The sequence below is a fragment of the Gopherus flavomarginatus genome, chromosome 3, assembly GCF_025201925.1.
Source record: "Gopherus flavomarginatus isolate rGopFla2 chromosome 3, rGopFla2.mat.asm, whole genome shotgun sequence".
In the NCBI taxonomy this organism is placed as follows: domain Eukaryota; kingdom Metazoa; phylum Chordata; order Testudines; family Testudinidae; genus Gopherus; species Gopherus flavomarginatus.
The window spans coordinates 60,342,004-60,354,844 of NC_066619.1; the positions used below are offsets into that span (position 1 = coordinate 60,342,004).

Sequence of the window (12,841 nt, forward strand, 5' to 3'; positions counted from 1 at the left end):
TTTATTGTTCTTGACAATCAAGAGAAGCTACATTATACGATAGGAATAAAATGACAACCACGGAGTTTTATTCAGGAATATTACCTGAGAACGTAATTACTTTCCAAACAAACACATAGTGGACACTTTGAGCGATTATTGATTTTCAAGAAACTAACTAAAGTATATATACATATAAAGTGTGTGTGAGAGAGAGAGGGTATGTGCGTGTGTGTAGTGTAGTGTACACACACGCTTTTCTTTCATTAAATAGTCAGTGTACATTTGACGTTGACAAATGGCCAAAAGACAAGAAAAGTCATTTAAAACGACTTTGAAGAGTTACAGGAAGGGAAAAAATGAGAAGGATTTCATAAACGTGTACCAGGGATAAGAAATAGAATTGCAGAGGGAAAACTTAGCTGAAGAGAAAAAGAAAAAATATGTTATTTTTATTGGAAAACGTTCAGCCTGCTAGACAGATAGACCTTCACTTATATATTATATACATATTTTCAAAAATAGCCGTTGCTAAACAGTAGAATTGTGTGTAATAACCCTATTGTCTTCTGATTAAAATTTAGTTCTAAAACTAACTCCCAAGGTCATGTAGAGAGAAATAATGAAATGGTCTGCTGATCTGCTATGCTAAACATAGGCAATTTTCTAGCTTACACAAAAATACGTGGATAAAATATGTAACAGTCCCCTCAGTGTTCGCAGGTTATAAGATCGTATGTAAAATATTTTGGAGAAAAATAATTTTAAACAAGTTCAGGCAACTGGCCAAATCTTCACTGAGAAAGTTTAAAAACACAGCGAAACCCGCTTATATCCTTTTTGTTGCTACATTTGCAAAGGAAAATACGGCTCAGGTAATGTTTTTTCTCGCACTAAATAATTTAGGAAGGCATTAAATAATCAGTTTCCTTCACCCCAGAAAGGTAACAGATCAATATTAGATGTAGCCAAGTATTTCAGATTTATCTTTTTGAAAGGCTTTGACTAAGAGGATGCCTAGCCGATAAAGTCGTTTTAGAAACACCCTTGCCGTTTGTAGGGGGTAATGTGATACGCCCTGAAATCTTCTCTAGTTATAAGTATTCAACAGGTTTCTTCATTACCAAGCAAACTTCTCCCCACTTATGCCTGTTTGGATTTCCATTTCCCTCACATTAGAAAATCAATCGATTTCTTAAGGGCTCGAGTGTTCTTTTTTAAACAGTTACGTTAGAGTTTAGCAGCTTTTTTTTAATGAGCCACTGATACCACACAAGGAGGATTCAGAAACCTAAACCAGCGATGGTCTCGTTAGATATTGAACTAAATCACCCTAAATGCAAAGTAGAAGAACAAATCGGAAGCGATCCAGTTCCAGGGGAAATAGTGAGAACACGGATTCACTGTAGCAATCACTTCAAGCATGACAAATATATGAGTAGGGAAATAGATTGTTTTAAAAGGGTATTGCAACAAAGAACTTTAACAATAAAAGTCCCGTTAAACTGTTGAAACTCTCTGATAGATTCTGATAGAGGGCCCCAATTCCAATTCAGATCAGGAAAGAGAATGCTTTTAAAAAAATGCTTCTATTGGCAACATTTTTTTTTGTTTTGGTCTGTCAACGTCCGAAATCAATTATTTCCCCCTATTTTTGTAGATTCATTTTTAAACTGATGTAACGTTAGTTTGAACAGTAACTGTAACAAATAATCCTGCAAATCGTTACTAACTAGTCTCCGATCCTCACGATTTGGATACTACCTTAGAATGATGAGAGAGACAAGTGCAGGAATCTATACTAAGCAGAGGCTCGGTGAAACATATTAACAAGCAATGTGCACTTTGCTGCATTAACTAACTAACACGTGAATAGCTTGATTTGCAAGCTGGAAGGTTCGGTATTTTGCTAAAATGACAGTGAAATGATGAACTATACAGAGGACGTCTCTTCCTTTGCACAAATCCTGAACAACAAAATAAAACGGAAATGGTGACTTAAAGTCACAACGATCCGAGCAGGAAGAACCTGTTTAACGGGAGAAGTGAGACTAATCCAAATACTTTACTGTCACTTTTGTATGTGCTGTCGAGTAAGTTGCTGTCAGGTTCTTTAACTAGGTTGGACTCTAGCTCGGGAGCCTAGTCTCCAGGGGCTGTAATTAACAAGCTGTCTGAAAGCACCAGAGCTCATCAAGCTGCTCTGGCCAAGAGCGAAGCCCCTTTCCAATAGGCCAGGTGCACCCTGACTCCCGAGCGGAGGTGCAGCTGTGGAAAAGTTTTGCACGTTGGATATTTCTTGAGCGAGAAATCCAGAGGAAAGAGGGGGGAAGCGATCTAAAAAGGGCAGTCAAGGAAGAGATCCACCTTAAAAGGAAAAGAGGAGTAGGGGGACTTGGGAGGGACATCGGTAGAAATTAATCCAGGAAAAGTTACAAGGCGAAACGAAAACCTAGCTGGGGAGTTCAGACACAGCAACACAGGAGAGCGCAGAGTGAATCTTGTCAAGAGGGGAAGAACAAGGTGACCTCACAGCTGTAACATTAGACTAGTGCCTGGGATCTTACACATTGAAGTGGGACAAACCGTAGCTCAGCAACTAACTTTCCCAAAGTGACCGGCGTCTTTCGGACGCAGGCAGCAGCCTCCGAGGGAAATGGGGTTTGGCTGAACTAGCTGAAGGAGTGATAGGAAGTCGTGGCTGAAAGTGAACTCAGAAGTAGGCGCTGTCCGAGGTACTAAGGCGAGAGACAGAACAGCCTCACGTGTCACTTCACTTCTTTTTGCCATGGCTTCGGACCGAGTCCTGGACGAGTTAGGGGCATAGGGACGACAGAAAAGCAGAGAGTTAGTTTTTCAGCCTTGTGAAATCATTTTTTTTGCCATACAGTCACAGTTTAAACACCATCCCCTGGTACTTCTATTCTTCTCCCCCTCCACTTCCTTATAAGCCCAGACTTTAGTTATACTTTGTATATACTATTGTATATAGTATTGTAAATACTAATTTACAATATTGTACTTTAAAACATAGCTTTCCACTTTCACACGAGGAAGGCTTTCGAGGCAGATAAAGGGAAGCTGGGCAGATGTTCTTCAGGTTCAGACTACTCGATAAAGCGTTTGAGCAAAAGCAGAAGCATTTTTCAGTTTCTGTATGACATAACACAATGCATGTAGGATCCAGAGTGACATTTAACAAAGATAAACGGTAGAAAAACTAACCCATTTTACAAAGTCACTTGCTATAAACATTTTTCAAATTTGCTCCTTCACTGATTTGTTACATGACGATCTTTGGGACAAATGGGGACAAAAATCAGGTTTAATATTTGCAAACTACCTGAAAAAGCACAGACAAGGTTATAACTGCTATAAAGAATTTATTTTGCTCTTGATTATTATCATCCCGTTTGCACTCCCCCTTACAGAAGTTAATTGTTACTTTGAGTCATAGACCAACTGGCAGGTACTAAATTATGGGGAAACATGAAAAGTATTGTAAGAGCTAACACTACCAAATAACTAGAACCCTCGGGTTTTTTCAAGCAGCAAGTAAAAATTAAATTAACAATGTTTTGGCAGGAAGCGGGAAGGAGGAGAGATTTCAAATTCAAAGAGCATTTTAAGTGTATTTAAAGGGAAAACGAAGTGCGAAATAATCAAAAGATCCGTCTTCAGCTAAGAAACTAAGTCTTCATTGGAAACTAGAGCCCAAGTCACAATGTAAGAAAGGGGACAAGAATCTGAAACAACTGCGACATGACCAGCCACTGGCAGCATCTGACTTGATGTTTGTTACCAACCACTAGATCAATATTTGCAAGATCCCTAGAGTTTTAATGGTTTTGCCCTCAAAAGTATATAAAAGCAACACCTGGGCATAAGAGTTATTTTTTGCACTAGCTTTTCCAGGGGCTCATAGCAAAGAACTTTGCTAAGGGGGAAAAACACAATTTTAACCATTTAGTAAGCCAAGCTCAGCATGAGGAGGAGTGAAACTGTCCGGGGTGGGGAAAGTGATTTATCTAATTGTTGTGTCAAAGATTCCAAGTTTTAGAGAAATCGTTTGAAGGCAGAAGTATAGAGATAGTAGATTGCCAGACAGGGGATTAGGTGGGGCTTGAGTAAAGAGAAGTGAAAATGCCAAAAGAAGAAAACCCAGGCCTTGCCTCCAAAGTGTCATTCCTCTCCTGTGTAGAATTCAGTGGCAAATAACTGACTTTTGTCTCAGTCGGGATAAAACATTCTGTGCGCTTGTCCCCTGGAAATAGTTATATTTACCTGACCTTAATAGATTCTTATAGATCAGCTGCAAAAGAAAAAAAAGTAGTTAACTATTTAATTTTAATTGCGAACATTTGCTGTCGGCTTATCGATTTGATGCATTTCCCTATAAAGTTTTGAAAAAAGGATCCAAGAGGCAGATACATAATGCAGCAATATACTCAGGAATCAGTGTGCTCACGTTTCCTCTCCTTTGTCTCTCATTTGATGTTTGGCTATATTCATATTCCTTTTATTTTGTGTGCGTTACAGAACCCCCTTGACGTCTTTTCGCAAAGACACGTACCAGGCATGCCTAAGAATGAAACAATTCTTGGTGGGGGCAGAAAACGAAGTCAGTTTTTTTCCAATAAGAAAAAAAAAGTTGAGAAGTATCGTGGTCTTCTGTGTCTATTAAAAACAGACATTTAAAAATCACTGCTAGTTAAAATTCCTTTCAGATATAAACGTAACTAACCAAGTTTTAAGGGTGCAAAACTTTGGCAGAAACCAGATTCCTCGAGATAAGCGCGGTCTTTCATTTGAAATAACGTGGCATTCTTTATCACATAGCGTTTTCTCTTCAGATTCAAAACTGTACAACTTTTCAATCTATTTATTTTACGTGATGCTGACTGAGTCGTCTGTACCTGGTAAATGGTAAGAAAATTAGTACCACATCTTACCTGAAATGAACCGTTTCACGAAGTTCATTTTAAAAGTGCGTTTCGTGGCAAAAGGGCTAAAAGACCCCAAACACAACTTATGAAACCCCAATTAAATCCCCCAGAAGCAGGACCACAGCATATAGTCAAAATTACCATGAGTTTATAAACAAAAGGAACATTAATAGTGCTTTAAGAAAACGTTACAGAGCGCTACCACTTGCAGGTTACCTACAGCTCTGAGCCCCAGAAGTTTGAACATATAGATTTAAAAAAAAATGAAATAAAATCTACAAGATAGAGTTTTCCCCCATTTTTGGGGGGGGTCCTTTTATAGTTTTACTGCTGGTTTGTGGGTCTCACTAAAAACATTCTTCTTCAGAGGAATACATTTTTATCAAGTTGAAAATTCATAGTGTGTCATAACTGGAGCATGCGATTATTGTGCAACTGACGGACCAGAACAAATCCTGTTGCACAGAAAATCAATTTTGTTCATATTTATGTCGAATTGTGTGTGTGTATTATACAGAGAGAGCGAGACCGAGAGAGCGTTCAGAACAAGGAATAAAACTTCAAACCCTCCCTGAACTATATGTTAGATGAGGCTGGAGGTCGATGGATCAAACCATATTTATCTTTTTTGGTTATTGCTGCTGTAAATCTGAGATACAGTATTTAGAATAGCGAAGTTTCCAAGCGCATTAAAGCTACTTGGCTAAATCTACTTTGAAGTAATGCTAGTGGGGCTAAACTCCAGATCTTCGTGTTAATCTCTAGTTTTTGCCTTCAAACAGAACTCAGTTACAAAGAACTTGGAAAGAGTTTTGCATCTATTCAAGGGGCACAAAATCTTTAATTTTCTGAGGAGTAAAAACTCCCCAAGAAACTTCATATAGTTTCTTAGGTTTTGCTTAGCATACGTGATAAAACATTGATTGTCGCAGTTTGGTGACCCATGAAATTTGAGGGTTAGTTTTCTCTTCAGACCAGAGCATATAATTATGCAAATAAAGAGCTGTCACTGATCTAGTGAAATACTCACAAACACATGCAATCCAAAATGGGACAGAAAAGTGAAAATTTGTGCTCCTATGATGGATGGTACAGTGACAAATGACGTCTCCTACCAAGTTTCTGGAGATGTTCATTTTTCACACTGTATCGAGTATGTCAACATAATGCATGTTAGAGAGATTCTTGGAAGGTTATTTTTATTTGGATTGACTTTAACGTAGAGTACGGTGCAATATTTTCTCAGATATGACACTTTTCATTTGTACTTTTGAGTGAAATTCCTAGAGGGAAAAACATTTAGTGTTGTGTGTCAGTGCCAGAAAAGATATGTGCTTATTTTTCATTAAAACCCCCACACCGTCCTTCGTCAAATCCAAATTATTCCCTATAATCAAAGTGTTGAAAATTATAAATTCAGCTGCAGGGTTATTCCCAGACGGGCTATGTTTGAATGGCTAAACAAATGGGAAGTTTTTCTAACCCCAGTAGTTTACTAACCAGCCTGAATTATATTTTAACAGTGAAAAAAATGTACTATTTGACACAATGTTTAAGGGCTGATTTTCCCACCCAGTAATTTTAAACCTTTCAAAATTGTGAGCGGGGGTGGGGGGGGGGAAGAGGGAGGAGGAAGGTGCAGGGTTCAGCCTTGTGATTCAGTTACAATGTGTACTCATTTGTGACAAGCTAACAAGACCCCTTCAAATTCAATCCTTCTCTTACATCTTTTTCGCCATTTGGGTCTCCCAGTCCCAAAGTTACCATTCCACAGTCTGTCGCATAATTTCAGATGTCATGGAGCTTCCCAGTGATGAAATCTGAGAAGGCTCATGTCAGACCGCTGACTGCTAAAGACATCACTACATGAAAGATCAGTGGTGTGAAACTTTAAAAACATCGATCCAAATGAATCAATTAAATCAACATTCATCCCTCCTAAGTGCGGTTTAAGACGATCATTGTTACCTTTTTACACCACACAGGTTTGGAGATAAACGCTGGAATGCTTTGATGGTTTCATCTATTCTAGAATCACTGTTAATCGACTTTGTGTTATTTTTTCCCTTTCAACAGCTTATGCTCAGAGTGAACATTCTTCACATTTCGGACACTCATGTTGCTTCCCGTCTAACCAGGATGACAAAGCTGCTGCTTTGGCAAGGAGGGGGCTGAGGCTTTGTTAAGTGTTGCTGAAAACTTTTTCCCAGGCTCAAACTGATTTTTATTTTATTTTATCGCATTGAGATTAATGGACTATTAGTTAAAAGGAAGAGAAACAATTCAAGAGGCTCCTAGTCAGCCACTCTGGAACAAGCAAGGGGAAAAAAATCCATATTTAAATGGAGAGAGAGACCTTCCTGGATTCTCGATCGGATACACATTTTGGTGGTAAAACAGGTCTCGCCTACCTAGATAAGAAACTTTAACAAGATGCGTTTGGGTACCGACAGCTTAAATTACTGCAAAGCCCAAGTGTGTGGTAAAGGGTTGATAAACCATCGAAGTCACTGTAATAACCAGCCATCATTAACTCGAGTCTCTCCATTTGGCAAACCCGGGCTAAATGTGTTGGTTTCTTAAGAAATAAGCGGAAATAGGAAGAACCCAACTATGGGTCTTTCCCTTGTAACTACGGAAGCAGGATGGCACTTCCGCTCTCCAATGATCTCCGTTGACTCCAGTCTCTGAGTAGTTTTGGTACACTCATAATACATCACTTTTTTGTCTCTGATGACTAGTCCCTTAATCCCAAATGTCCTTTACGGTAAGAAGGGAACCAAACAAAGCAAGAAGTGGAGATTTTCCTTTCCCACTTTTAGGAAGAGGGAGTTGCTAAATTTGTACATTACATTTTATATCAGAACAACCGAGCATTCACTTTCAGTTCCAAAATATCTAGGAGAGGATTTTGTCTTATGCTTATTCATCTCAGACATATAGGTGTAGGCAATGTGAAGTCAACAAAGACTAAAAGGCTGTCATGATAAATTGACATTAGGCTATTACAGTTTCAACAGAGTCAGACAACCACCAGCAAGATTTAAACTATTGATATGTTATTGCGCCATTCAGTACTGGTTCATGTTTTTATTAACAGCTACAAGCTGCTTGGAAGAGCAAAATGTTTATGAGGAAACAACTGCACATTAGAAGAGAAAAGATTTTTATTATTTTTAAAGTGTAAACAGAAATATACAATTTATAAGAACTCCCTGCAGTTCTTAAAATAAGCAAAAACGCAAGTCAAGTAGAGCACGAGAAAGACACTTTAAAAGGGGTATTTATTACAGCAGAATTTTTTTGCACTTAATTTCCATTAAAATAAAAAATAGATTAATGTTGTGATATTTGGCACCTTGGAAAACCCCCTCATGCATTCCCAGTGGTAAGAGTTTGACGGTTGCAGGATTTGTTTGAGAGTTTTTTTTCAAACACCCTCTCCCCTACCCCCCGTTTCTGCATTTAAGCACAGAACTACACATATGAAATGCAAATCAACGAGTTAAAACCTTATTCACATGATACACTGATCACAGTGGAAACAAACCAGGGAGGGGTACAAATGGCGTAAATGGGTGACAGGCCAGCCCCAGGCAGGTGGCCAGCATCGACAGCATGAAGTTACTTGGGGAGAAATGAGGTGAACCATATTATTACGTCTATCCAGCAAACCCATAATCAACAGGTTAAGTTGAGAAGTATGATTACACTGGAAGCTGCTCAGTGGCAGACGTGGATTTTGCTTTGCCTTCGTTTGGGAAGCTCCACAGCTCGCAAAACCCCTCGTGTCTTACTTGCGAAAGTCTAACTCAGGAAACACAGTGACCTCCATCTGTAAGGGACATTTACAAAAGGGAGTGAAGCTATCATAATGGAGAGAAGACTGCAGATTATAGCAGGCAATTTTACAGTGATTTCCTCTTGTTACAAGCGCAGGTTGCTGAAAGAAGTAATGTGCGAACTGAAAAACACCACAGCTTAGCTAAATGCCTGGTGCATATACATGGAGTATTACAGCTGGCTAATTGTGACCTTCCAACACTGAGCACTGCACACACTTTATGAAACCAAAGAAAAGACGTTAGCAAATCAAATGGAAAGATCCGGAAGAATCTCTCCTTACACTGAAGTGACACGATTCGATTACTGGTACGTTTACTCCAGACAAAATACATTGAAATTCACATTAAACACTTTAAAACATCGTATTAACAACAATAGCCCCCTACCCTCACCCCTTCCGTACTGAATTCCTCTATTCAACTCCGAAATGGGAAAAATTACATTAAAAAGGGGTCAATATCACAAACCCATGTGGTGGCTGCCGACGATGCGACTGGTTTGAAGTAACACAGCAGTTGGATGAAATGCCGTTTTGATTTTTGTCTTCTTTGCCTCTGCTCTAATAACATCAGAGGCGATGCAGACGTGACCACTGAAGAAAAGATCACTTTAATTTAGCTTCATCAAACTATACGAACTAATTAGTGTACTTGCATGCCAGACACGGTATCAGGCATGTATTGTTGCTTATCAGACATTAGCAGTTAAAAGTTGCTGACATCAGCTACTATTACTAAAAACACTTCTCTCTGAGGTCTGCAATTTCAATGATTTTTCTGAGCGTTTAAATTCGGTGAAACTGGCTGTGTATTTTACCAAGTGTATAAGGCAGGAACTTTATTTTTGCAAACACTTTGAAAGAAATATGGAATCTAGGCTTGTGTTGAATCAAAACCTAATTATTACAGGATGATGAGGCATTACAATTATTAACAATTCCGAATATGAAAATGTAAGCATCTTTGAATTAAAAAAATCAGCAAAATCAGTAATTCATGACTTTTTATTTATTTATTTATGCTATCATAATTCACAGTGTGGTCCAGACGCTTGCTGAATTGGTAAAGTACAAAGCAAATGGCATTTTAAGGTAGAACTTTCAAAAGCAAGTGGAGTTCTACAAATAATGCCAAAGAAGGAAAAAATCTTTACACAAAGAGATTTTCCCATAAATTTGGACCAAAGTTGTTGGACCCCTTGTCTGCAGAACATGGAAAGTGTGAAGAGTTGATCCCATTTGGTCCCAGAGAAGAAAAGACTATTGATTGTAAATATTCATTTTTTTTACTATTCAAAATTATGTCGCTTTAAAAAGAGTAATTTATATTTTGCTTTGTCTCAAAATAGACATTCTATTAGAATAAAAAATAAAAGTATCAACCAAGTTCTAAAAGTAAATTTTAAATACAGGTATTTAATCTATGTTACAATTTTCACTAAAACATGTATCACAGCTCGTGATTTAAAATTATTCAGAGATACAAACTCTGTAAAAATGGGAATCCTAAAATCAGGAAGCAAAAGATTTCAGCATAAATAGCATCGGTTCATTTTGGTTTAAATTTAGTCCTTCCTTTCTGTAATGTACAGATTTATTAGAAACCTTATTTTAAATTCAGAGAGGTCTTCCAAAGAAATACCTATTCATTAATTTATTATTTCTTAGGATCTATTTTATGCACAGTCTCTCCTCTGGTCTCAAAAGAAAAAAAAAAGATCTGGTTAGAGCTACAGGGAACGATTCATCTTTATAAATCCAAATACTACACCCTCGTCTTTGTGCTATTTTTTAAATTTAAATTGAGTCATTATGGCTTAAATAACCCCCCTAAAAAGCACAAACAAAAATATTCCATTGTTAGAAAGATGTCTGAGCATTTTAAAGGCTGAAGAAGAGTAGGGAGGAGGAAGAGGGGAGAGAAATCTACCTGGATCAATTATTTAAAAGCAATTATGTTAAAAATGCATAAAACCTGAAGTTTGCTCCTATCAGAGAAAGCAAGCAAGAAAGAAAAGTGAACCCTGGAAGGAAGCAGCAAAAATCCTGTAGGCGATAGGACCACGAAGAAGCTGTTAAACTCTGGCATCGGCTCCGTGCAGGGCTATGTCAGGGCAATTAGAGCTGCACCATGCTGCACTGTGCAGTACTGCTGTCAGCCTTAATCTGCGCACTGATGGGCAGCACGAAATCCAAGCTACAGCCCACAGGAAGCACAACCAGTGAACCCATATTGCTTTGACAGTTGCACTCATCTAGAAATAATGCAAAACGCTATTTAGATGTATACATCACGACCCTGTGCTCTAGGAAGAAAACAATCTAATGAGGGGCTGGGAGACTGCTTGCAGAAAACAAGCAGCAGAGAGATGTTTTTCTCCTCTTAAAGCTCTTCGTATTTGATTCTGTTGGAGCGTCGTGTTGGGGCTAGTTTGACTGAACTGTTTTTTGCCTCGGATGCTTCACTGAAGAATTTGAAAATAGACGGAAAACTCTTCCAGGAAGTTAGCTCATGACGCTCGGTCCCTGCAAAATACAAAAATAAAATAAAATAAAATAAATCACAGTTTGATTTGGTTTGGGGTCGTTTTGTTACTGCAAGTTCAAGTCATTGTTCAGCATAACACACAACACAAAATAAACGTCGAGTGCTACTTGCTGGTCCCTCTCAAAAGCTCCATGTTTCAGTCTTACGAGAGGGACTTGAACAAACTGGTGTCATTACGGACCCCCCTTCTGATCACGACACTCACAGCTGTATTCTCGTGATGAGTAGTGTGCAGGGTTTTAGTTATACACGTTGACTACATGATATGAAAAGAGCAGAGCCATGCACTAAAAACAAGACAGAAAAGGGCGTGGGCTTATTACTTTTCCCCGCACAACTCTGGCAAGCGAAGCCTTGTCAAGTACCGTCCCAGAATGGAGTCACTTTGTAACACATTTAAAGTCCTTTCATTCCACAGCGCGCTACCGACTAGCCATGCATTGTGCCAAGTAACCTCAACAAGCGAATAAGTTCATAAGGTAAAACACACTCCTGGTTTGTCCCAGAGCCCCCACAAGAGAGAGAACGCGTGCTGTGACTTCTATTTACAGGGGAGCCCATCATTACAAGACATTCGCAGGAACTCCGTACAAAACGGGAGAACTACATCGGGAGCTAACAGCAATCACTTTATTTCATTCCAGCTCCTTCAGGGTTCACAGGCTCCGAAAGAGTCCTGGGTAAAAACCAGAATCCCACTGCTAAACTGGCACTTGCAGTTCCAAGGTCAATTTCGTGAAAGGAGCTAAGTGTCTGGCCCAACTTTAAGAGAACAGAATTTAGTAACCGCTTCGGTAACTGAATCCCGGTTCCCCTTTGGCACTGATTCAAACAGGGGCAGTCAGAATAGATGGCTTTAAACAACAAATAATGGTCACTTGAACCAGCCCTGTTACCAGTAAGCCCGTACACGGTACTCAGCAGAAAAGTGAACCTTTCCTGCGGTTCCTGCATTTGTGTAAGCTGTATACGCGCATGTGTTTCTACTGTTACCCGTGGGCCTTTAACTGCACGGCACATTTGTTTCTATAAATAAAAACAAACAACAACAATAATACTACTAAAACCCCACCCTTTCATAGCGATAAGGAGCCAAGTGCTCTGAAAGAGTTGGGATCTCTTCCTAGATAACCCAATTATGCAGAGATGCTGCCTGGAAGTCTCTGGATCCTGGGCCTCCGTTTGATACTTTAACATTGTTAATGATAATTCTTTAGTCTGTAATAGTAGGTCATTGCTATGGTTACTCTACAATGGTGCAACACTTCTAGCTTTCCCCTTCAGCTATTCGCTGAGACCTGGTAACCACATTTGTTGCCTAGCAACAGTTTTGTGACAGTATCACAATCTGGGAGTTACAACAATAAAGGACATGATGGCCGTGGCCTACCCAGAGGAGAGATCTATAGTGTGGGGTGGGTGGGTGACTTTGCGATGGCAGTGGCCCCTGAAAGAGCTGCTACTGACAACTTACCCTGAGTCCCTGCAGCAATACGCAGAGACAAGGGAAGGCATTGCTAACAA

The 12,841-nt window shown here is 39.1% G+C and overlaps 1 protein-coding gene across 4 annotated transcripts in view; it reads right to left on the reverse strand.

The window, feature by feature from the left end:
* Positions 1-8,192: 8,192 nt before the first annotated feature.
* The window catches only part of FAM172A (family with sequence similarity 172 member A), a 368,850-nt gene continuing 364,201 nt past the window's right edge, over positions 8,193-12,841 (reverse strand). For all 4 annotated transcript variants that reach the window (XM_050943914.1, XM_050943915.1, XM_050943920.1 and 1 more), the window contains one exon: positions 8,193-11,295. In XM_050943914.1, the coding sequence (XP_050799871.1) occupies positions 11,153-11,295 (143 nt within the window). In that variant the 3' untranslated portion in view covers positions 8,193-11,152. The remainder of the gene's footprint in view (positions 11,296-12,841) is intronic.